The following is a 27304-nucleotide window of genomic DNA, read 5'->3' as shown; positions in this document are numbered from 1 at the left end:
TCGAAAGTGAACTTTTTCCAAATACATACCCTCAAAAACACAACCCAGAATGCTTTAGCTCTGCATGTAGCTACAATAAAACAGCACACTTAAGAAATCAACTTTATTACTCCAAATGGGCAAGTTCATACAATATCAAGGTAGGAATTAAATATGGAATCAAACTGAAGAAACAAAGGAGGCAGTGTACTGGACCATCGCAGCTTGCATAAGAGCACTTCTACAGTGCTTCTATATCCATTAACCCCGTTAAGCTCAGGTGTGCTCAGCTGGGCCCAGTTGAGGTTCGGTCAGATCTCCACTGCACACCTGGAACATCAGCACCAACTCTGTGTACAGTGAAGACTGAACCAGCTCCATCAGGCAGCTCCAAAAATAGATCGTCCTTATTACAATAAAGAAACGTTTCTCCAAAATACAATCAAACAGATGCTGATACATGTAAACACTATATACACCTTCTGTTTAAAAAAAACAAAAAGCAAGCTTTCTTTGCCAAAATAACATTAAATATATCACTGTTAAGTATTTTACAACCAAAAAAGTACTTGTTTTTACATCCCCAAATAAAAGAAGCGATGGGCAGAGTGCGTCAAAAAAGCGGAACGTGAACACAAGTGACCTGAGTTTTTAATCTGATGATTATAAAATAATTAGTGTGAGTGAAGGGTTTGTCTAACTCTGCCATTTTTGATTAGCTGCTGTCAATCAAAATGCTAAGATCAACTTTGTAAACATGGAGGAAACAAGAAAGTGCTTAGTGATATATTGCCGTAATTTTACAATTCAGATCTGATGAAACAAAAGTGATTGAAAGATTTGGCACGAATTTGAATCATAAACTTCTAATAAAGTTACAAAAAATGTATTATGTTTAAACTAAATTACACAAATGGGTGTCAAATTAAAACTTGATGACATTCCTGGTCTCTTTAAGGTGTTTTTACTTTTAGATGATTCACACAATTTACAAAAAAAAAAAAAAAAAAAAAAAAAAAAAATCATAGCGAACAACTCTGCAAGGTCAGTCAAAAAAGAAAAGTCTTAAAACACACACGCAAAAGGCATTTTGTTGTGTAAATATTGCTTCTATTATCCTAAGATGTAAACATTAGAGCATCACTAGAGTCGAATGAGAAACATGACCGTATTTAAAGGCAATACGGCCCATCAGTGCATTCAAAAGTAACTAAAGATTAAATACCATTCATCAAAAAATTATGCTCCAATTTGAGGCACCCCACCAAAAGAGAACTCTTCCGATTGATTATGTCCATTTAACAGATAGCTGCGTGTAAACTGTCTTAAACTAAGTGATTGGAAAATCAAGATTATAATGGGCTATGACATACAAATGCACTTTTTCCATAATTTTAAAAGGACTTCTGCTCTATGACTGGCTATGTGGGTGGTAGATGCAGCAGATTTAGAGTCAGCAGTCATTAACTGCTTTGGCTAATACTGTACGCTGACTGGGTTGTTTAATGAAAGGCTGTTGAGTTGGCGAAGGCGCAGGATGGCTGCAAATGTCTTTAGCTAATGGCTGTGTAAATGAATGTTTTTTAATCTAAAAAATAATCACTGTTTTTAGCTGTGTTTGCAACACCTGTAATTCATACTGGATTGAAAAATTTGAACCAGCTTCACTGAGGTACGGACTTTAATCAACAGATCTCTAATATTGACAGTGTGTAACCGTTCAGAGCCATGTTTCCTAACCTTTCAGTCATGTCAGTTTCAGTCTCTTAAATCAAAACAATGTCTGATTAAAAACCCTTCATTATTCAGTTTTGACTCCAGTTTTTTCTGCTCTGCTTTTTAAGTTCATCTGAATATTTTCTAGACAACCACAATGTAAAAAAAAGATGAGAATTTTGCGAGCCTTGGGTTGCAAACTGCCATATAATAACAGAGCTACATTTCTTAGCTCAGATGTTTTAAATAACCTCTGTTTTTGTTTTCTTGCAAATTTTCATATGTTGAATGTTTAGTACTTAGTACTTAAAATAAACCCCAACACTTGTTTTCTGGTGGAAAAAAGCAAATTCTCATCATTCAAGTGTCACTTTTGATGTCAGAGTTTGGAAGTTTTTTCTGGCTGCTGAGCGAACTGAGAAACTTCTCTCCTTCTGGTCCCACTGCTGCTCATACAGGAAGTGCTAGAGTGCCTTCACACTTACACATATGCTCACTCGCACACACTCTCGCACCCCAACCCTGATCCTAAATCGCGTGCACACACAAACACACACACACACACACACACACACACACGCTCTGACATATGCCAGTTCATCCTGACAACTCGGCTGCAACACTCTCACTTTCTGTCCTCTTCTGTTTTATCAGCCAGGTGAAGTTTTCCCTGTGAAACTTCTCGACTTCAGCTTTCAACAGCAGCAGGATTGTCTGACTTTTTCTTTTTTTTAACAATAATTTACTGTAATGTCACTGATTTTATAAGTACTCAGCGTTCTGCTGCTGTTGGCCAGGAGAGCCAGGCTGGGAGGCCATTGGTCTCCGTCTTTCCTGAGTGGTTAGTCGCTACATCAGTGTCTGCTTGGAGGCTGATCAGTCAATGCGGTTTCCACAGATTGTGAATCGGTCAATCTCAAGGAGGTCTTTTTTGGAGGTCTTGTGCTTTGTTTCAGAGGGCAGCTGTGCCTCCTCCTCCTCTTCCTCATCCTCGTCATCTTCCTTTAAGAGCATGGATGGAAGTTGTTCAGCATCAGCATCAGGTGGTGGACTAGGTGGACGGCTAGCTGGTTTAGCAGGTGAGGGATAGGTAAATGGTGGAGGAAACAAATCAGTCCTAGGGATAGGCTGAGTGGTCACAGACGAGATGGAAGAGGATGTTGGGCTGCAGGGAGTGGCAGGGATCTGCACCACCTTAGATTCACCTGTGAGGAACAAATTTAAAAACACATTTAATGACAAAACAAATACCATGTAGATGGGTTCATTTATGCATAGGTAATTTGCCACTAAGACTGGCTTTAACAAAGAGCCAACCCAGCAGCTTCAATCCCGCTCGTCTCAGTTCTACACGTGAGCTTAGGAACAGTGCTCTGTGCAGTCCAATCACTGTAGGAAGTTGAGTAAAACACAAGTAAACAAATCTTCACACCCACAGTGCAGGCAAAATGCAAGCTGTACAGAGTAGACCGCTAGATTTATTCAAGCATGTCCCTTTCATCAAACAAGTGTGAGGCAAGTGAAAACTGATTAATGTCTGTGTAGACAAGCTTAACATTTAAAAGACATAATTCCACTGGTTTTTCCAGTTATTAAGATTAATCCCACCGTTATACGGTCCAGCTGTGTACTAGTTCAGTTTCAGAATCACAATACTTTATTAATTCTGATTCTAAAATCGAACTGATAGGCGGGAGGAGGTTGACTGCATCTGCACGGACAATAACTGGACAAACCAGTTTCAACACAGCAGGAGAGAAAACAACCAGAAAAAGATGTTGATGTAAAACATACACCAGCACAGCTGGACCTCACAATTCACTTCATTATGTTTAGAGAAACACTGCAAAGGCTTTTCACTTTGAGAGCAGACCACAGTTACTTTAGGAAAATCAATTAAACAGAATAATTCATCATATCAGAGAGAATTGAGCAAGAAGACTGTCCACAGAGACGACTGCCTCGCCCCGGGCTATCTGACTACAGCAAACTTTTGGTTCTTTCTGTAGACAGAGATGAATAGACATTTAACTAGAGAGAAAACTACAACACACTGAGCAAATGGACTGTGTAGGTTAGACACGCACTACATGTGTGTGTCTAAGCTATCAAAGAAAAAAAACATCAACCATGATAAAAGCCATGAAAAAACAAAAATCAAAAAACAAAAAAACAAAAAAAAAAAACCCAAAACAAAAATAAAAGAAAGCAAATGTTTTAGGCAAACAGAATATAGGAAAATTCCACGTTCAGTTCCACCTAAATAATTTAGCATTAAATCAGTGAAGAATATAAAATGAGGCATACCTGTCAGTGGCGTGCACACCCTTTCTAAGCTTCACCATTTCATTTATTCTGATGGGGTCAGGCTTCACAGTACTGCTGTTTTATTAGGTGGTGAATGTCACATATTTGAGAGTCTTAAATTCTTCCCATGACAGAAAAGGTGGACTCTGACCAATCAAAGCTCCTCATTTTCACAACTTATCTATTGTGTGGCAGTTCAAATTTTTTTAAAAAAAGAAGCCATTTTCTACTGAGACCTGACAGCATCAATGATATTTTTTGATTTGAACTGAGGAAAAAAATTATATATTTAAACTATATGAATGAAACAGTCATCATTTGCATAATCACAGCTGTTATAAGAGAAACATGACACTCAAAGAATCCTGAACTGAAACCTAGGAAAAGCAAAGCAAACTATTTTATCAGACAGGCAATAAAAACTATAAATGTATTTTAAAAAAAAGATTGTTCAAATGGCTTACTTTTAGAAGCATTTTCTTATTAGCAAAATATTGATAAACTGATCAGACAGAGTCTTCTACCTCAAAACATGATGTAGTGAATGCTCTGCTGCTATAGTTGTACACTCAGTTATTCTTGTGTTCCTCATTAACACAGAACTTGCCAATGATGCTGAGGAAATATGTAAAAGCAGTTCAGATTCTACACCGAAGATGGAAAAATCGAAACTATCAGTTACCCTGATGGCAAAAATCACTCTGCAACAAACAAAGAAGAAAAAAATACAGTATCAGTTGATAGCCATCCTCTCATCTCCTTAACCACTTCACTTATCCAAATTATGGTCACAGGTTCAATTCAATTGACTGATTCTTATATAGCGCTTTTCTACTCTCCCAGAGTACTCAAAGCGCTGTATACAACATGCCTCATTCACCTATTCACACCCACTCATACAAGCACTTCTAAACTCAAGTGCAAACTAATAAACATTCACACACATTCACACTCCGATGAGCGCATCAGAGAGCAACTTGGGGTTAGTATCTTGCCCAAGGATATTTGGCATGCAGACTGGGGAAGCCAAGGATCGAACCACCAACCTTCCAATCAGTAGCTGATCTGCTCTACCACCTGAGCTACAGCCACCCCAGGTGGGCTGTGGTTTATCCTAGAAACTGGTTGATAGGAGGCTACAGTCTGGACAGGTCAACAGTCACACTAATAGCCTCAACTCAGAATCAGAATCAGAATGGGGTTTATTGCCAAATGTTGAGCAGGTTTACAACATTAGGAAATTGCTGCGGTGCTTCAGTGCAAACATGCTGTCATAAATAGCACTTAAATAGACATGGAAAAAAATAAAAGTAGGGATAAGAATTAAAAGTGCTACGTGGAAAGATATGTGCATGAGCTATACATGAGATATATACATGAGAATAAGAATTAAGAGTGCTACGTTGAAAGATATATACATGAGTGCAGGTGGTGATCAGTGCCAAACATAGAATGATGCAGTGACACAGCGTAGGGTCATGTGTTAGTGGCGGGTACAGTCATATGGTTATTGTTCATGTGTCCAACAGCAGAGGGGAAGAAACTGTTCTTATGGCGAGAGGTTCTGGTGCGAATGGACCGGAGCCTCCTGCCTGAGGGGAGCAGGTCAAACAGACTGTGTCCAGGGTGAGAAGGGTCAGCTGAGATCCGAGCTGCACGCCGCAATGTCCTGGAGGTGTACAGGTCCTGCAGAGATGGGAGTCTGCAGCCAATCACCTTCTCAGCAGAGGGCACAACACGCTGCAGTCTCTGTTTGTCCCTGATAGTGGCTCCAGCGTACCACACGGTGATGGAGGAGGTGAGGATGGACTCGATGATTGCAGTGTAGAACTGCATCATCGTCCGTGTTGGCAGGTTGAATTTCTTCAGCTGCCTCAGGAAGTACATCCTCTGCTGGGCTTTCTTGATGACGGAGGTGATGGTGGGCTCCCACTTCAGGTCCTGGGTGATGGTGGTACCCAGGAAGCGGAATGAGTCCACAGAGGTGATGGGGGTGTCAGTCAGGATGATGGGGGGGAGTGGGGCTGTGTGCTTCCTGAAGTCCACAATAATCTCCACTGTCTTCTGGGCATTCAGCACCAGGTTGTTGTGGCTGCACCAGGACACCAGACGTTCAACCTCCCTCCTGTAGGCAGACTCGTCCCCGTCCGAGATGAGTCCAATAACGGTGGTGTCATCTGCAAACTTGATTAGCTTGACAGACTGGTGGGTGGAGGTGCAGCAGTTGGTGTACAGGGAGAAGAGCAGAGGAGAAAGAACACAGCCCTGAGGGGAGCCGGTGCTGATGGTCCGGGAGTCCGAGACATTCTTTCCCAGCCTCACATGCTGCTTCCTGTCCGTCAGGAAGTCAGTGATCCACCGGCAGATGGGATCAGGCACATTCATCTGGGAAAGCTTGTCTCGGAGATGGTCTGGAAGGATGGTGTTGAAGGCAGAGCTGAAGTCCACAAACAGGATCCTGGCGTAGGTTCCTGGGGAGTCCAGATGCTCCTTATAATCAATGGCACAGAGCAGGAACAAAATCATAGCATGCTAGCCTTAAGCTGTCTTCCACTATAAAGCAACCAGGCCAGATGCTCATGTCAGTTTTGTCAATGTCATTTAGCTGCTAAGGAACCAGATATCAGTTTCACTAGCTTTTACATTACAAGGATATGTAACAAAAAAAATCAAGCGCTAAATTAGCGCTTCTTGTGTATTGTGTACAGACAGACAGATGATGTCTGTTGTTATTAAATATCCCATTATCTAATTTTTATATTAACTTCCTAACTAATTTTTCCAGGTATAGTCGAGGGGGCTACATTCCCTTCAACCCTAGAAAAAAAAAAATCTATAGATCTGTTATTTGAGTCACACATTGCAGCTTTCTCCATTTCTCTGGAGATATGTGAGCTTTAATAAAAGTTAACCACCATCTGGCTTGAAATGGCTACTGTGAAACCGCTCATTACACATTTCTCCCCTTTGGAGAAAAACATGCAGTATAGACAGATGGCAGATCTTCGTATTATTTGAAGGCAGAGCATTGCAAAGACAAAGACATAGTGCAGTGAATCCAGTTGAGCAGCAGGTAAAGCTTGAGGCGCCCACCAAAGTAGTTTAATGTCAGAAAAGTGAGCATGGTATTTAAGGTCGACGGTTCAAATCCCAAAAGCTAAATATGAAGAAAGCATAAAGAGACTTGCATTAGCTTCCCACAACCTCAAAGCATTTATTATTATACTCTGCATGCTGGAGCGTGAAGCTGTAAGCCATGTTGCTGGAGCTCTGTGAGAAACCAGATTCATTAGAAACATGAATGCTTTTGATGTTCCATGACATGATGCACCATCAGGATCTTTGTCATTTTAAAGCTCCTGCTTCGGCACAGCAGGCGGGTCTGAGGCACACACGGGAGAAAAGATCTGCAGGGATTTGGCTGAGGATGACAGGGAGATAGTGTCACCTCCAAATCTGTTTCATCAAACGTAGGTGCGGGACCAGTGAAACTCTATGCCAGACTAGGAACTAAACTCTTTTGAGGAAATTCACGTGTAAATATCAGAATACAGAAAAGGGTTTGCTGTGTACTTTTTTGTTGAATAGTCTTTTTCTTAGAATATGACATAAGATGACGATCCAGTACAAAGTGCTATGACAGAACACTGCAACGTTGTATGTTTTACTACATTAAGTGTAGTGCTGGATATGTCTGTATAATTTACCAGAGAATACTGTGCCCACCTTTGTCCATTCTATCAAATATAGAAGACAAATGAAGAATTTGTTCAATAAGTTGAATAACAAAACACATTTGATAAATGTATGTTTTTGAGCCCAGACAAATTAAATTCATCACCTAATCAAAAGGTTGAAGTTCTATACTGTAGCAAATCAAATGTTGCATTAGTAGTTATTAATTGCTTGACAAAAACATCTCCAGGCATAACAGATTCATTTTGTAATTAACATCATAATGTACCAGGTTACACAATGACAAATATCAATTCATTGCAGCTCTGGAAATAAGCATCAAGGAAAGAAAAGGAAGTAGATAAAACATTATGTATACTGTTTGATTTATTTTTTTTTTTTTTGCCCCGCAAAATAGTTTTGGGATCACAGAGTTGTGTTTTGTTTTTTTTTGTTTTTTTTTAAATGCTGAGGGAATTAATCAAGTGCTAACCTGTAATCTTGAAAAGACTTACCTGACCCAAAAAAATCAAATCAAATCAAATCAAGGTTTCAAGGATCCCCACTTTCTGCTTGTTTCCACTAAATGTCTGAAGCTGAGCCGGGGCTTTACCTGTTGCCACATTTGTCTGTACCTAAATGTCAGCTAAATGTCCAACATTTACATTTAAGTGCCAACTAGATACCTAAAAAGATCAACGTAACTCTGTTAGGTGGGGGGCCCATTTGGTAAGACTTTAGAAATTGCATGAGACTGAAAGCAATATCTAGCATCACTTCAACAAATATGTAAATTGCTATTCTGAATGGTAGTCTGAGACATAAAGAGTAATAAAACATTGTTTTCTTTTGAAAACCATTACAGGTTTCTATTGCTGAACAAAACGAAAGAAAGAAAGGAAGAAAGAGAACAACTGTGTAGGAGAAAGAGCAATACGAAACATTCATCAACAAAATTAAATCCCAGGACGTCTCATTTACAAGATATCTATTCCTGCCAGCCAAACAACACCCTCTCAGGTCCCAGCATTTTTCATATCTCTAAAATAAGATTCAGACTTCAAAATACCACAAAAGTTTCAACCAAAAGTTTTTTGTTCAAAGGTGGTGTGTATGTAATTCCAAATAAATACTTATGATATATTTGTACTGTAGCTATTTAAATATTAATAATTTATGTCAGTGCTTCATGTTCTGCATGTTCTTGACTGTTGGAGACCTGATAGATACAGTGTAATTAGTAAAAGTGAGTATAATCAAGCTGAGGTGAATGTATAATTACGTAAAATGACTGGTAGCACTGACCATTAGACAAGGTCAAACTCTGGTTTTCTTTGCGCTGAATGTTTGATTATAATTTATTACGGACTGGTTAAGCTACTGGTGACATGCTCTACGCTTGAGGTCACAGCTGATGTCATCTTGTTTAGAAAGCATCACATTTATAGATATAAAATGTAATTGCTTTTATGTGTAATTTACAATTATCTATTAAATTCATCTTTAAAAAGAACCACTAACACAAAAACTGTTTTCTGTTTGACTTTTCACATTTCTCTGGCATGCAAATGTTTCATGAGTCATGCTGAATCCCTTCAAGAGATAATTAGTGTTGTAGTCATAAATCCCATGGGGACTCAAACCTATGGATCCTTGTGGGTGTAAATAATAGCTTTTACAAAATATTAATCCATAACATATCTGGGATTTTTATTATAACCAAGGTTTTTTCTCATCTTAATCTTTTGAGGGTTTTTTTCTTTACCTGAAGGTGTGCGGCACCTGGCTGGGTCAGCTTTGCTAGGGCTCTTGGCAGAGGAGGATGGTGCAGTCGAGGGCCTCTCAAACAGTTTGTCCTCCATTTTGGCTCTCTTGACATAGACACATGATTTCCCCAGGAGTACAATACTGTTCAACACTTTCAGTGTTACCAGTCTACAAAGGGAAAGGGGAGGGAAAGGGGATATTTGATTAGAAAAAGACTACATTTTTTTCCTGTTCTTCAGGTAGTATTACAGAGCTTTAAATGTACCATCCAGCTAGTCTGGACAGATGAAAGTCTATTAAAAAAAACTTACTCTAACTTAAAGTGATGCCATAATTTAAAATCAGCTTTAATTTCAAACATATTAAAGCTTTGTAGTTTTTTCCAGTCTGCGGGCTAAATTAAATAATAAATACATTAGGTGTCTACATTTTGATCAAAACACAGCCTTCTAATGCAAATTACCATTCATATAATAGCTTTTTGAATCTTTCTTTGTTTTATTTAGTGCTGAAATTTTATCACAATGCTATCTTGAACTAGGGCATAGCTATAATGAATCTCTTACCATCTGGCTTCAATCGCCAGTGTTCACATCCCACCACCTACGCCAGGATGTTAGTGTGCACTGTCTTTCTGTGTTTGTGGGCTTTGCTATAAGGCCGAGAGTCTGGTACTGTGATGAGTGAGAGACAGACACATTTGGGTCTGTGGACCACTCCTTGCTGTGACAGAGCGTGTCAGCGCAGCTGAATCTTTGCCAAGGCACAGCGGTCTGTTCAAGCTAGGGCTATTTTTAAATCGGAGGATAGGGGAGGCCAGAGATGGCACTAGAGATGACAACATTGTATTCTTCACCCTAAGGGAAACTCTTCAATGGTACGTGCCCCGATGGGATCCGGCAAATGAGAATGAGCAAGGCTATCAGCAACTCAGCACAGGGTGGATGTGAGAGCACAATGTTAATGCTTATGTAACTGTGTGTGTCTCTGAATATGAATGTGTGTTTATGACAGTGCCTGCATGGGTGAGTGTGCATCCATGAGACAACGCAACCATGTTTTTACCTTCACCATGTGACGATGTTTGTGTGAGGTTCTCTGCATATCTAGCACAAGTAAATTAAAGTATCCCAATATTTTAGTCTTTACTGACTTAAAAAAACATGTCATGTTAAGTGGGTTAAGCATTTAGTTTACTAAACAGAAGGGGTTATCACAAAGACCAGTTTCAGTCATCAATCTTTCCTAAAGATACTTTTCATGGTCAGATTATATTACAGCCGAGCCCTGGTATTCGTGGGGGTTAGGGACCACAACAGCCCGCGAATAGCTCAAATCTGCGAAAACTTTAGACCCCATCTAAAAACGCTTATAATTGCCTATATTTTAATTTTCTGAAGGCTTTGTATTTGAAATTTGCATACTGTTTGGAGAATGTTCTTTTTTAAGAAAACAAAATTTTCTGTACAAATACAGAAAAAAGTGAATAGGTGAATATATGATTACTGAACTGCAAATGGCTGGGGTTCAACTACACTTGCATGTATTTAAAACAACAACAACAACAACAACAAAAAGATCTTCTGTGAGGTAAAATGGCATAATAAGGATTAAAAGCTCACTCATTTTGCAAGATGTATAAAAAAATCAATACAGGACAACTCTAAAAACTCACCCAAGATAAAAGAGCAGTACACAGGTGTATGATAGTGCTCCCTGCAACCTCACTGAACTCATCACCACTCTGATGAGCTGTTAAAAAAAACAGAAACACCAGTATTAATGGAATTATTTATCCATTTTGAAAACAAAATGGAAACATTTCATTTTAGCAATAATAAGAACCATTAAACACTTTTAGAACATCGTGGAGTTTTGAAACTTGCTTGTGTGCCAACAACCAACTCTATTCTGGTATTTAGTTCCTGAATATCAACAACAGACTGCATTCTCTCTTACCAGAACAGCCAATGGCAGGGGGATGAAGCCCATCCTCCGGGCCACTGAGTCACTGTAGTCAGTACAAGCCTACACAGTGACAGACGAGCATAAATTACAGCACTTGACAAAACTGAATTGATTAGCTGCGTGGGCTCCACGCTGTTTATGTAAGTATAATGATGGCAATGTGAAAAAACGAGGCAGTTGCTTACATTCTTCTGCCGACTGCTGACGAGATCAAAAGCCAAACTGGCTCTATATTCACTGTACACCTGGAAAATGGACAAGAAAATAATTCAGTACAGGAAAAAGAAAAAGGCAAGGTATCCCATATAGTATCATACATGTTCTCATGCAAAGTCACGGTGATGACTGAAAGAAAGGACAGCAGGTTCTGTTCTTACATCTGCAGTGATGTCATTGAATTTTGTGATAAAAGCATGTTTGATGACATCAACTGCAACTTCAGAGGTGACAACCATAAAAACGTCAGGGAACAACACCCACAGGTGATCTGAGAGGGGAAAAAAAAGTTAATTATTTTAGCCAAAATTTTTGGAAGGATCAAATAATCCTTCAATATTTGTATATGTATGTTTCTCCTTGTTTTGGTCGTGTTTTATTTTTTTCTATGTTAATACGCTACACCATTAGCCAAATTATTGAAGTCATCTTCTAATTGTATCTGTTTCTCTAGTGGCTGCCCAAAGAAAATTTACATTACTGCAAACCTTCACTGAATATACTGGACTTGCAGCACTGCAAGTTTTCTTTGGGCAGCCACTGGAGCAATTACAAAAATAAGTTAATTAATTCAGTTAATGGTATAGGGTATTAAACAGAAAATACTAAAGCATAACCAAAATAAAAGGATCATTTTCCAGTGCGTTTGATTCATATTGATACAAAAATACCAAAACAGCAAATCCTCATATTAATTGAGATGATGGCCACCTTAATATTTTTACTGTTTCACTAAACCACATCAGTTTTGCGTGATCAGCAGGTCAAAATATTCTTTGTCTTATACTCATAGTCAGTCTGTCCTAAACAAGACTTTCTAACAACTCCCTTTTTAAGACCAGACTCTCCCTTTAAGGCAGCTTGCTTCTGTTTGACACTCCCATATGAACACAACGAAGCAGGAAAAACAAGGGAAGCAAGTGTGAAACTGAGTATTTAAAGCAATATTAAGCCTGAGCTTGTCACTCTTAAGAGAAACATTAATGATTTTTTAAAGGTGTTCACTTAATGGCATTTCCATTTAATGTACAAAACAGCTAAGCTTTATCCATTAGGGCTCAGTAAATATTGTGCTGTTGTACTGAGAAAAGCTCAGCCCATTCTGAGCCACACCTGACAAATTATATGTTGTTTGAAAGTTTTTGTGATTTATATACCTCTTTAGCAACAGTAGCTCTGCTGGTATTAGTAAATCAGTGTTATGATTTCAGCTGACAAGCCACATCTGTCATCTACTGTGTGTCTGACTTTGAGACTGGCAGGAGGAGCTGACTTTTCAGAGAGCTGTCATAGAGAAATATCCCAGCCCTCACTCCTCACTTTGCTCCGTCTCATTGACTGAGGTTTACTGGAGAAAACTCCCCAAGGTGTTGCAATGTATCAGCTGAAACAGCAAGAAAGGAGCTGCTCAGGATTTTTGTAAACATTTTTACCATGGCAAGCACTGACCCCAGTCTGTTTTTTTCCTGTTGTTGTTTTTTTTTTTTTTTTTTACTTTTAAAGACATTTATGATAAAAAAAACAAAACAAAACAACAACTTACTTTTCTAGTAATATAAAAATGTGCATAAAAGTATAGTTTAAAGGAGGGAAACATGATTACCGGGGTTCCAGGAGAACTGCTCCATATTTCTGAGACAAACGATGAGTAGAAGGACATAGCTGGTGAACCGTTCTTTGATATCTGTGGGAAAAAATTGTTATTATAGTCTCCCATCTATGGAGAAACCTGTGTAAGAATATTAGATAGATAAGCATCTCCATTTTAGCTGAACACATGGTCTTCAGTCTGCTGTAGTTCAATATCTAAACAGCTTGAGTCAACAAGACAGATCTGTGAATTTTCAAAAAGCATTTCATGTTACAGTGGATTTTGCGACAGCAGTACATCCTATAAGCATTGCTGTATTATAATTTTAATAATGTGGCTACAAAGGTTTGGTTATTATCCATACAAATGATCTTATGGTAACAAGAGCCCAGCTCCATGACCAGCCATTGTACTGGGATGGAGTAACCAGAGAGGCAAATGGCAGATGATTCAGGGTTGTTGTGTTCCCCTGTCATCTGATTACAATAAGAATGATCAAGATTTAAAAAAACCCCCAAAAAACAGTGCCTTTGGGAATACAAAAAGAGAACCAAAGTTTTTAATCAAATACACTGGCTGTACTGTTCTTTCAAAATGCAAAATGAATTAACTTTCCCAATGAAGCAAGATTAATTCAATTCTGTAACTTAAATCCATCCATCAGTTTTTTAAAGATATCCAATAGAAATGTCATGAATCTATCTAACTACAGTATTTTTCTATCTATCGCCACCATTCTGACTTTGGTACAAGTATTTCCAAGGGATAATTCAGTTTTAAAGAAGCTTCAGAGAACTTCGAAGTATATAATTTAGTCTGGATTCTAAACTTTTCCTGTTACTACGAACAAATCATTCTTACTGGTGATTATTTTTGTAGTGTAATTGTTGACAGTGACAAAGCAGATGTGAAATTCAATAAAATACATGTTTTATGTATTTTTAGACCAGTACTTTTCTAAAATAGTACTAATAATGTACTGCATTTTTGATAAAGCGCTGGATAGCTCACCACTGTTGGACATTTGGAATAAATTGTTCTTCTCAAATTTCTTGAACACACTTCCTTTGATTTCCACAAACTATGTTTGAGAGAAAAGAAAAAAAAAGACAGAAATGTAGTCAGCACTTTTATGACAAAAAATAAAAACAGAAGACGGTCATGTTGCAGGTACAACATTTCATCACTAATATACCAGCGTTAATGTTTCTGGATACACCATCATGCAAATACTTTTTTTTCTGTTTGTATAAGTGTTTCATTGCAATTCAAAAAAACACTTCAGGTGTACACTATTGTGTTTTATACTACAACACTCTGTGTGTGTGAGTGTGTGTGTACTAACATTGTTGGACATCATGATGGTGAGCAGGGACTTGTTGTGAGAATTAAAAGCGACATTCAGGGTAGAGGCTTGGACCATGATGAGGATAGCATGAAGGACTGAGGAAATGATAATCAGGAAAACAACATCCGAATCAACCTAAACCAAACAATATGATCACTGAACTCAGTCACATTAAAAATGAATTAAAAGTAATGTAAGCTAGTGCTTAGATCAACCCTGACCTGAAACAACACATTCAACACTTAACTTGGCATCTTGCAACTATAACTGGGAGTCATTCCTTTGAGATACTCTTGAACAGCATTACGTCTAGTCCTTTCACTGAAGGCTGTTTAGTAAATAATAAATACAAATCTCAGCATATGAAAACTTACATCAAGCAACAGATGTATTAAATGTAACAGTTATAAACTTAAGGAAACTATAGCTAAAATTATATTGCTTCAGTCTTCCTCTAGACTACAGCTAAAATTAATCTTTGTTGCCTTTCAGTACCAGTCTGTCACTCAAGCCAAAAGAAACTCAAAACAAAATTTCACTCTAGTGGCACTTGGAAATGAAGAGTTCACAATGAAAAATAAAAACTACAAGTATTATGTGAGACTATAACTGTATATCATCTGTCAAAAATAAAACTGAAGCTAAAAAAAAGAAAAAAGAAGAGACTAGAAGATGCCGCCCTTAAAATCCAATTTGGTGTACTTTACTGATGACTTTAAAACTTGCCTCAAAACTCTCACAACGCTGCTATGAAGCTTTAGCAGGAAGGATACAGACATAAAAGACGGCCATGAAAAAGTGAGGGATGACTCCAATATTATCTCTTTTCCGTTCTTTGGGTTCTGTGGCTGTCCAGTACAGAGCATCCAGGATGTCTTGCCCAAAAGAAGAGAATAGACGGTCTGCAACCTAACAGTGGAGGGAAGGATGAAATCACAAGTTAACTTGATATAACGTAACTTAATATGACAATAGTTACATTAGTAATGTCTAATATAATATATCAATATCTTATCTGTATGAACAGGTAAGATTTTAGCAACAAATTCACTGACGTAACACTATACCTCTTATTAAAACTTTGGGATTAAAGCTGTTAGAGGAGCTTTTCAATCAGAATAATTACACTTCCCCCCAAAAGTAGAGCATTGTAATATGACAGATACACAAATTCATCAGATGTTCACTATGACACAAATTAGATCAACATTTTTGCAGCTCTGTCCTTATGCTTCATATGGTTGTCTGTCATTACCATCATTAGATATTTTTTGGTCTAGTAGGGTCTTATAAAACCACATAAAGCTCATGATCCACAGAGAAGTGCTAAGCTTTATTATGTATGCTGGTGTTTCCCTGAGGTTGACTGCTTGTCAACCTCAGGGAAACACTGTGCTAAAATGAAATGAGGGCACACAAATTAAGTAAAAAATAACAATTTAGTTTTAATTTTTTTATGTATTTATATCCCCTTTGGCTTCTTTTTGGGGTGGAGGGTTATTTTGTAGGGGGATGGGCTGCCCTTAAATGAAAATGGTAACACTGGATATCAGAAGAAGTAGACCACCACTTGCTGTACACACTGTTTAAGTTCTAACAATTAGTACCGTATTTCCCGGACTACAAAGCGCACCTGAATATTAGCCGCACAAGCTAAAATCAGGGGAAAATCCTGTTTTGTACATACATTAGCCGCACCTGACCAAAAGCCGCAGGTGTTTCAATGTTGACTTATCATATGTAAGAGAATATGCACAAAGGGAATTGTCAGGAAAGAGATGGCTGTTTGGAGACACACCCCTTTTATTAATATTTTGAAAAACAAGTTATGGGTACATATTTGCATAACTTTTTAGGTATATGAAGTGACACGCCTTTAACAAGAAGAAAAGTCAGTCATTCACCACCATCTTCCTGCGCACTAAAACCACCAAAGTCCTCTTCTCCGGTGTCGGAAACGAACAGGCTCAGGGTGGCTTCGTCATCCACTCTCAGCTTCTTTCCTTCGTTGTCACTTACAAAACCAACCAAAGAAATCCTCGTTGTCAGTGTCGGAGTCGAACACCCTCAGAAGGGCTGTGGCGGTGTCCTCCTCTCCATGCAGCAGTCCAGCCCTTTGAAATCCGTTGGTGATCGTGGATGTTTTCACACTTTTCCACGCTGTCAGAATCCACCGGTGGAGTTGAGCATAACTTGCTTTTCGCAAGTTTATCAGCGCTCGTCATCCACGCCTCCCGCTGAACGCGTAGCGCTACTTTGAAGTTTGTTTTTCGCGCTACTTGTACAGCACTATGTTGCCTGGCGGATGGACATGTGACCAACATACCACTCTTGATCCCCGATACTGTGTGTCTGATCACATGCCCTTCCGCCAGGCAACGTAGTGCCGTACAACAGCGGAACAAACAAAACAAATCGTCTTACGATATGACAAAAATCATGGACAATCCATAGAAAAGCCGCACCTGACTAAAAGCCGCAGGGTTCAAAGCTGGTGCAAAAAGTAGCGGCTTATAGCCCGACAATTACGGTAATAAAATCCATCATGTAACACGACCATCACTCTTTAGTGTAGTAATCCTTGGGTACTTCCCTAAACTGGCAGTGTATTAACACACGGGCTGCATAAACAAACTGACTATTCATATAAAACAGATGGAAAATAAAATTACAAGTAAAATTTGTTGTAAGGAGGCAAAACAAGGAAAGTAGAAGTAAGATGTAAACAAAGACAAAATATGTCTATACAGTTTGTATTTAATAAGTACATGTTTTAATAATTGAAACATGTATTCACACTAAACTGTAAAAACTAATGTTAAAATTCTAGTTTGTCTCAGATGTAATGTCTTTGCAGGAGCAACATCTGCATCCTTGCATATAAGCATGTGATCAAAGTATAAACTGACATCAGTTTTTAGACATCAATGTGTGAAGTGTGGGTTACCTCGAGCATGTTGTAGATGATGTAGAGTTTGATGACGGACTGTCCTCTGATCAGGTGGTACATCATGGAGTAATCCACATAATGCATCATGGAGAAGCAGAGCACCAGGATCAGGCCTCTCAGCATGTCACACACCTGCGCTGGCTGCAGAAGCCGCGACCCACTGACCACACACACACACACACACACACACACACACACACACACAAAGTATTGGCATTAATACTGAAAGACAAGAGTGCACTGCTTTGACCATTCCTGTGTATGTAAATGCACTGTGCCATGCTAAGACATATATCAACATGCACACACGAAAAAGGTTAAACGTGTTATTACACCTTATAACACCATGCCAAAAGGTACAAATGCTTACAAATACAAACACATTTTTACCAGGGGAAAAGTGTGAACATGAAGACATACAAGCATTTAAAGCATCAACACATAAAAACACCCTTTTCTAATCTTGCCATCAGTAAGAGCTTTTCTAGCAAACAGTGTGGTCAAAGCAGCTGAGTGAAGACCAAGTACACAGACAGCTGATTTAATTCACTACCAGAACGAGCTCTGTTTTCTTTCTTTTTTTTTTTAATCTCACATGAGGAAACATAAGACCAACATAGGCAGGGAACAAGAATTCATTTCTGTTCAAAATGAGATAAACCTTACAAAGGAAAAGGGAACCGGGAGTGATAACACACAGAGTACATGATGAAATATTAAAGATAGTATCTCCTTTATACTAAAGTTATCTTATTCATAAGATTTATCTCTTTTTAATATGGTTCTGTCTTTGTTCAGTCTTGTCTTTGAACATCTGTCTTTATGGACAAATTAGTGCAGCACTTTGAACAGAAATGTTTAAAATAGTGAACAAGTAAATGAAAGGTGAAAAAAACAAAACAAAACAGGCTTCAACATCACATACTGCAGTGATAGTAGTGTGTTCATGTCTTTTATGACCACATGTGTCAGAGTTGCATTTTGTTTTAATACTAAACATCTATGGCTGGCAGTGGCAGCGTGTTAAGAGGAGGGCAGACAAATCCAGAGGACCATTTAGTATTTAATATGTGGCTGGGAAGAGCGGCTGAGAGCTTCATTCTAACACATCCTGCATATTTTCCATGTAAACTGTGACTGGTCTGTATGCGCAAAACTCCCCCTGACTACTGCAGTAAAAATACATTGCATTCATTAGATTTTTTTCACAAAGGGAAGCAGTTTCCATAGATGGACACTGATGTGCTGACTTTTAAAATACGATGAAGCACAATAGTTTAACTGATTTTAATTACGAGACTTTCTTGTAATGAAGTTATTTTGTTGTTATTTGAATACAACTTACAGTACAAATACTATTTAATGGTCTTCAACTAAACTAGTATAACCTACACTAAGAAATTCACAAGACATGGCAGTACAACAGTTAACTCTAACACCCATCATTACCTTCAGTTAGTTTAGCTGAAGCTGATTAATTAAAAATAAATAAATAAAAATCACACGTGAACAGAACATGTTTTGAAATAGCAGTGCTGGAGACATTGAAAGTAGGGCTGGGCGATATGGACTAAAATTCATATCGCGATATAATTTGAAGCACGTGCGGTAACGATATATATCACGATATATTCTTTTCTTCTGTATAACGTATTTTCCACACTATAAAGGCACACTTAAAATCCTTTAATTTTCTCAAAAATCGAGAGTGTGCCTTATGTATGAATTCTGGTTGTGCTTACTGACCTCGAACCGATTTGGGCGTGCAGAAATCTGTTAAAAAATGTTTTTAGGGACAAATGCAATCGCATAGCAGGATGCTATACACGGGCCAAACTTCAGTCAGGAGAACAACTGAGATTATTCATCCACAATACGAGGTTAGTTATTAATATACTGCAGCAACATGGGAATAGAGCAACTGCGAGAGAATTCAACATTAATGAATCAATGTTACGGAAGTGGAGGAAGCGCAGTTTTTGGCTTTTCCCTTATTTCAAAAGTGCTTCATGTCTTTGCTATGACTGTCACCCGGCATAATTTGCAGATGATAATGGTTGTAGCCGGTGCGATGCTTTCGACTAAAACAGGCGCAGCTTAATGACATCATCAACATGCGCTATCGCGATAGAGATTTTGACTATATCGCTCTATCGTTGGCCAAATTTATATCGTATATCGTTTATATCGCCCACCCCTAATTGAAAGTTGTAAAATATGAATTATTCTGGGAGCTGACTACAAAATGAGTGTTTAAAAAAAGAAAAAAAGAAAAAAAAAAAAAAGAGCTGAGCTTGTGAAGATGTGATGTGAACCAGTTTTGTCATGACTCCCTCTCTTTTTTAAAATCACTGCACAGCTGAGCACAAAGCTAAGAAAATAAGATAAAGAGCTGTGTTTTTTCTGTTAAGCAAAAACTACAATGGTTGTCCCAACAGTGAAGAACTTGGATGTTTACACAAAAAAAATAGATATTCAAACACAGTTGTTTGTTGCGGAAACAACTGTGCAAAACCAGAGATAAACTTATGGCACTGATGAGTTCTTCCCCCCCTTCTCTGATGCAATACCGCCATCCAGTGGTCACACTAAAGTCATTCATTAAAAGATGTTTGAGTAGAAACAAAAGCATCAGAGATCCTGAATTCTTCATTATGAATAGTTTTACTGTTGTGCACCAGGATAAAAATGTGCTGCCAAAAAGATAAAGCTCAGTTATAGACGCAGTTGCTTAGAGATATAGTAAGTGTGTAAGGTGAGTGTAAGAAGAGTAAACACACATAAAGTTTATGATAATTTTATCATTTTTCCACTTAACTGGATAATTGGCTTTGTCTGCAAAAGACAAAGTGAGTTATTAAAGGAAATGACTCCAAATGTTGTTTTGTCTACAAAATACCTCAGGCATTCATTTATAACTATATAAAATAAAAGCAACACGATCTCACACTTAAAAAGTCAATTTAAAAGACTATTTATCCTGTCTTATTTGGCACATTACTTTTGCATTTAATAAATTGTTGAAGACTTTATTCCAATCCAAAACAGTTGTACCCTGCTCTCTAAAATATGATTAAAGTGCTAGCAGAAAACAAACCCCCTTACCACACATACTCCTCTTATTCTAAACATACTTTCTAGATACAAAGCTGCTTCAGACAGCTGGTAAAGCACACTGCGCAAAGTAGTTGTCATAGTCTTTATTCTAAAAGCATTATCTCCACAACACACATGATTATTATGTTTTATAGTTAGCTATGCGCTGCATTTAAAATAGCCATCACTTTGTGCCAATACAAGACATCAGCCTAAAACAGTCATTCAAAAGCACAGACCAGACATGAAGAGCGCTATGATAGAACCTTGCTAAAAAAGCTGAGTTTTTTCCTACCAAAAATAACAACTGAAAGCAAAGAAAATAAGCCCCAAACTGCTCCAAACAGGCAGCCTTCCAGTTTGAGCTAGTGTAGTCACGGTCACGCAATACTGTGACAAGAACACAGTCTCACAACAGTTTGTGAAAAAGTCACAACCTGTAATCTACTCATTCATGTTTCTGGACATGAATTTTAATATTCTTTCGTTTTGTGTCCCTAAACATGACTTTTTCAATGGTCTCATATGTACACAAACTTTATATTGACCGTTTTTAAAAGGTTAAAAAGTTCAAATGTAAAAAGTTCACCTTTGAATGGTGGTGGATTTGGTGGTGGAGTGAATAATTTTAACACCCACACACAGGACATATTTTTGGTTGTGCTTTTTACTTCATGTATCTTTGGTAAAATGCCTTGGTTATGTTTCAGCATTACAAAACAAACAAAAAAAACGCCCAAAACTGCTCATATTTAGAAAAGAACACTTCTTTTAAAGCCCTGTGGTGTCATATCTATGATGGAAGAGTTTGGACAACAGTGCAACAGACACAAAATATCATTCTTACTAAAACACATTCGTTTTGCCCAAGTTGTGCCAACTGTCACGAAATAAAAAGAAGAAAAATGTGACAAGTCATATCCATGAACACAAACAGATAGGTTTTTTTGTGACTATTTCACATTTTGTTATGAGACGGGGCTGGATAAGACTACCATGCACACTTATTCTTTGGATCAGTGTTTGGGGGGGGGGGGGGGAGAAAGAAAAACATAAGAGACCAACATGGAAGCTTTGCCTTGGAGACTGGGACATGATTTGCGGTGGCAAGCTATATATTAACAAACATGACAGACATGAAAAACCCATGAATGGATGTCGGGGACAGTGATAATGTTTATGAATCCTTAATGCCCTTGTGGGAGCGTACCTGCTTCTTCTGCAGTAGGGGCATGTGCGTGCCCTGCATGGGGAGGAAGGCAAGGGGAGACAATATACTATCAAGTACTACATCACAACAATGTGACAGCTGGCTTAAAGCTACACAGAGCACTGGCACAAACCAATAATTTCTATTTTGTTGTGGTGAAACCATTATCAAATAAACTAATTGCTAACTACTAAATCTGTAAATAAAAAAGAAAAAATGTTGGGAGTTAAATTGCAGAACAGACACCACAAGATGTCTGGAAGACCTATTTTTAGACACAAATTTCTGAAAGTTTCTAAAAATACTGAAAATTGGTGGGTAGACTGGTAAAATCAGGTGTTAGGTGTTTCTGTTAATAAAGTAACTGAGTACATATGACCTACAGACTGTATATGGAGGACTGATAGAGATTAGTGACATTCCGGGCATTTTGATCTGACAGAGAAATCATATGGTATTTCCCACTTATAGGGTATAAACTCATCACAAGGTAGCCCATCTTAAAGCACACTGTGCTTTATCCTTCTTCTTCTTCTATTTTTTTTTTTTTTTAAACACATTTAACATCATGTTGTACTTAGAGGTATTTGAAAACAGCAGCGACCTTTCCTTGTCTGAGATCACAAAAAAAATTAGCTCAAGGGATGTTTTCTCATACACTTTTCTAAAACTCAACTTCTTTCATTTAGAAAGGTCGGGAAAGAAAGCAGGTTTAAGGCCTTCTGCTTCACTTTTCACACTCGGGCACCAACTCCATCTTTAATATACAGTCTGTAATATGTTCATGCTAAAAGAAAGGAAACACAAACACACTGTCAAAACCTGTACTTGAAGTTCAGGTCAGTATTATAAAAGACTACGTGATTAGATTCATAATAATATCAAGGTAAAGCTCAAAGACAACTCATCAAAAAAGGATCTGTTCAAGATCGAGAATCATTAGAAGCAAACACCAGGACAAAGTATGAACTTACATTTAACAGAACAAAACCATCTGACCAAAACTTCCATTATCAGATCAATATATGTTTGTATATGTATCTAACCCTCAAAAACACAAGTGCTTATTTTCTTTCCTACAGTGTATACATAGAAAATATTTACAATGTTATTTCCAGAATGCTACTTATCTTATTAACAGTGAGTCAGCAATATTACCAAATGACAAAAGAAAGAGCCTAAAACTGTGGCTCACTCTCTAAACAACCTAGGGAAGGGGGTAAATTAATCATCTGAATTAGTTTGCCAAACTTTGTAGTTAATAAAAGTAATCCCGGTTTTATTTTTATTTTTTTAAGCAAAAGCAAAATTTGGACAGATTACTATATCCGAGTCATATCATATATACTTATTTCACCACACTCTGAAAAGCTAGAAAATACAACAAAGACAGCCAGATATGCCTAGTGTTAACGCTAAGAAGCCAAAACAAAACTTATAGTTTGAAGTTTACAAATATACCCAGAAATGGAAATAATTAATGTGGGGTGGTTATATCTTATATTGTGCTCCATCTTTTGTGTCATTTTATCTTATTAAGCTTTTTTTGTACTGTATAGCTTATAGCTCATTTTAAATGATCTGGTTGCTGTAAGACAGTAGTTTCCCAAAAATAAAGTACTTCTTGTCACATCTCATCTTATTCCTTTAGTAAGCAGATATAAGCAATGTATTTTACCTGAAGCCACAGCAAGGCAGAGTGAAGAGCCGGAGAAGGGCCAGCAGCACCCTGAGGGGCAGTAGGGTGAAGACGTACAGAAAGGCATCCACACACAGGAAGAAGCCGAAGATCATCAGCTGGAAAAGTCACACACAACACCACCACAAATCAAACTATGAGTCTGTAGGGTACATAGTGATCAATCATCATAAGGAAAAAAAGATGAATGAGAGTATGTACACAAAGGACATCAATCAATTACAATAACATGATGAACATAAAAAAGGTACGATTTTATCTATTTTTTTTTTTCTTTTAACAAGTGGAAGAAATTGTACATAGGAGAAACACCATATGTGACAAAAAAAGTACACTTAACCTTTTTATTATGCAACAGGCACATACCTTTACAGTTTCCAATATATGAACAGCCATTACCTCATCATATTCAAAGGAATGTTTTACAAGAAATGCATTGAAATGCATCTGACATCTTATTCCTACTTCTAACAGGGAAAACAGCAAGGCAACAACTACTGGTAGAATCTGGTGGGAGGGTCTGTTTGTCATTGGTGGATCCTGTCTGACCTGGGGCCTCCTGAGGTACCCTGAAGGTAGTAAGCCTGTTTCACCGGCAGTTTGTGGCTACACACATTCCTCTCCCTTCAACAGGAAAACCAAGCCAGTAACAGATATGTTAGTCTGGGATTATAAGGACACAAAGCAGCTGACAAAGCATCAACTCTGAAATAAAAACAAATAATAAAGACCTTTACAGATGAGGAGGAACTCAATAGACTGTGTGTAACTGTATAGGCATCACATTAATTTTAACTTTAGTTGTGACCAGGTTAGATGACATATATATTGAAGAAATACACATTTATTAGAGATGCCGTTAAAAATGTATGATTCCTAGAAAGTCAATATAATGTCCAGCCTGTGTGTCAGAAGAAATCAGTCTTTAAGTTCAACACTGCCATCTGGTGACTACTGAGAGGAACAACAAAAACCAAAAAATTACTAGGGTCAGTAAGGCATATTGTAAACAAACAACATAATTTTCTGATATTTCGGTGTCTACCTAATATCTATATTAATTATTAATATATTTCCCAACATTGAAAGTATGTTATAATGATTTCTCTTGATATCTGTGTAGATTTCAGTGAGGGTAGTCTAAGGACCGTGTCTCAGAATGGAACAGGGAAGAAGACCTTGGGAAAAAAAGTGAGTGGATTTCCTTTAAGTTTCATGAAGGCGTTTTACCTCTCATGCAAGAGGATTTTTCAGCTCTAAACCCAAATGGTGGAGAGTTCTAGGTAGGACCCACTATTGATCATGTGCCTTATCACCTTGGCTTTTCCACAATAACTTTTATATGATTAATTCATTCATTTTATTCCTTGTAACTTCATAAAAGGGTTAACATGGCTTCAATGTCTTTTTTAGCCTTGTAAGGGTTATGTGGCTAACTCTTGTACATACAAAGTTATAAGGTCTCAAAAAGAAATAAAATAAAACAATGTAAAAACCATCAAAGCTAAATGAGCTCACTGTGAAGGACTCAGGTGAGATGTACATATCGATAATGTGGCAACCTAAGAGCAAGTTCAGGAGCAATGCAAAACTGACTGAGGATTCAGAATTGTAGCAAAGTCAGGAGCCAGAAGAAGAAGTGTCTCCAAATAAAGCAAGCTTACGGGCTGACTGTAAAATAATCGTATGCTTTCTGTGTACTGATGGAAATGACAGCAGACAGATGGAGAAAGCTGCAGAGAAATCAGGGCAGATAAGTTCAGGGCTGTTAATATACACTACCTTCTCGAGTTCCTTGGGAATACGCATGCATGTGTAAACTCTCTCCCTTCGTTCAGTGTACTTTGCCTCATTGTGCTCCAGGAAGTAACCTCTGGTGAGCTCGGTGCAAATGAAGCGCGTCAACGATGGATCTGGAACAACGTGAGAGCAACAGTGTTATGACAAAACCATTGTCCACAACAAATACAGCTGTCAACACAATGAGAACTCCAACAGTGACTCTGTAAAGTGAAAGAGGAGGAAGCATCTCTGTATGATGAAAACTAAAAAGTGAAGGTTTAATGGCCTTTTTAAGTGTTGTTTCAGTGTTTGACTCAAGGCTTAGACAGCTGATATACAGTGTCTGTGGCCTCTCTCTCTTTAAAGAATAACAACCATCTGCCTATGACATAATGAGTCTTGTGCTCCAACTACAGTAATTCTTCCATCATTACCAAAGAAAATATTCTATAGTTTACTTACAATCTTTTGTAACTGAGCAATTAGATGAAATAGCAGTTCAATTACAATTTAGGTTTCCAATTGTTATAAGAACAATTGAAAAATGGTGAAAAATGTCCACCATGATTTCTGTCAGGCTATCACAATAAAAATCTGGAGGGTTTTTTGTATAGAACAAAATATTGGACAAAAGAATTGTTAAAAATAGTTTCAGTCAGATTTATACTCTAATTGCCACTATCTGTGAGAACATGTCTGGCATGTCACGCTTCATAAATTGCAAACAGTAATGATTTATACATTTGGGTTTCTTTTCAGCTACAGTTTTTGTTAATAAATAATGTTAACAGTCACATTGAAAATGTATCAGTGTCCACTTTATCTAAGCCACGGTGTATGTGTTCAACTGTGTTTGCCTAATTAGACACACACTTGTAGTTAAAAGAGACGCAACGCGTTTCGGCTTGTGGCCTTCATCAGGGTCATGACCCTGATGAAGGCCACAAGCCGAAACGCATTGGTCTATTATTAAAGTTGTTCATCTTCCCTCAAGTGCTGCTGGAGTTCCTGCTTTGAAAATACTGCTGCTGCCAAAGCAACTGAATATTGTCCTATTATGTATGGGGTCAGGTGTTTCCTACTACAGCTCTTAAAATCCCCTCTACGTACTAAAGTTTAAAGCTTCCCAATTGGGGCAAAGATATCTATATATAACATCTGTTGTCATCAACTCTGGTTAACTTTAATTTCAACATTAATTAAACAGCAAAGGAGACATGTGATCTGAACTAAACCGGCCACAGCCTTACAGGGAGCCATTGTCAGACATAATCTTGTTTCAATAATTGTTGTAAGCCAAAGGTAGTAGGTTACAGGTTACAGAACCTGATCTGTGACAGGTCATGCAATAGGTGGTGTGAAATAACGTATAGAGAAACTTAGAGCAGATACAGAAGAAGGTTATGGAGCCATGCAAACTCACTAAATAGATAGTTGCACTGCCAAGATAATACGAGAGATGTTGTTTTCTCCTCTTTCAGTTGATGTGAAGCAAACGCTAGCACTGACTGTAAACAAGCTTCGACACAGCTTTAACAAACTACAGTCGTTACAGACGAAGCTTCACTCACATTAAACACTACTCTTTTGTTTAAAACGTCGTATTCACGATGCTGCAACATTATCAGAGTTAATGCCCACAGCCCCCCCAAAATAAGTTGGAAACATTTAAGACGTCTAACGGTTATTAGCAGTGCGACCCGACAGTTACCTGCTGACAGCTCCCGTTGCTCCCTCCTGACAGCGCTTATGTCGTAAAATCCCAGGGTTTCTGGCAGTTCCGGGGTTATGCCGATTTTACCCGACTTGTGCAAGCCCTCCCATGTTCTTTTTTGCCTTTTCTTCAGCTCAATTTCGGCTTCTTTCTCCTCTGACAGCTCGGTCCCCAACTGGTCCGCCATCTTTACTTTGCCCGCCTTGTCGCCCTGCGCAACGTCATCGCGGTGTGGCTGACAACGTGCGACGTCACGATGATAAAGGTAGTTTCAACATTTTTTAAA

The 27304-nt window shown here is 38.1% G+C and overlaps 1 protein-coding gene across 2 annotated transcripts; it reads right to left on the bottom strand.

Moving 5' to 3' along the window:
* Positions 1–957: 957 nt before the first annotated feature.
* On the bottom strand, positions 958–27215 carry tapt1a (transmembrane anterior posterior transformation 1a). 2 transcript variants are annotated; one of them, XM_080901285.1, is made up of 14 exons: positions 27016–27215; positions 25305–25435; positions 23502–23620; positions 17515–17677; positions 15341–15476; positions 14565–14662; positions 14231–14300; positions 13232–13312; positions 11790–11899; positions 11598–11657; positions 11404–11472; positions 11120–11196; positions 9443–9612; positions 958–2900 (listed from the first exon to the last, which is right to left on the bottom strand). In XM_080901285.1, the coding sequence occupies exons 1-14, from the start codon at positions 27203–27205 to the stop codon at positions 2572–2574; spliced, it is 1803 nt and encodes a 600-aa protein (XP_080757411.1). In that variant the 5' UTR covers positions 27206–27215; the 3' UTR covers positions 958–2571. The 2 variants fall into 2 exon arrangements, with proteins under 2 accessions (XP_080757411.1, XP_080757412.1); XM_080901286.1 differs by lacking the exons at positions 25305–25435; positions 27016–27215 and adding an exon at positions 23889–24208.
* Positions 27216–27304: the final 89 nt, after the last annotated feature.

This window comes from Rhamphochromis sp. 'chilingali' (genome assembly GCF_963969265.1).
Source record: "Rhamphochromis sp. 'chilingali' genome assembly, chromosome: 13".
Lineage (NCBI taxonomy): Eukaryota > Metazoa > Chordata > Actinopteri > Cichliformes > Cichlidae > Rhamphochromis > Rhamphochromis sp. 'chilingali'.
This window is presented reverse-complemented; position numbering and strand designations above follow the sequence as displayed.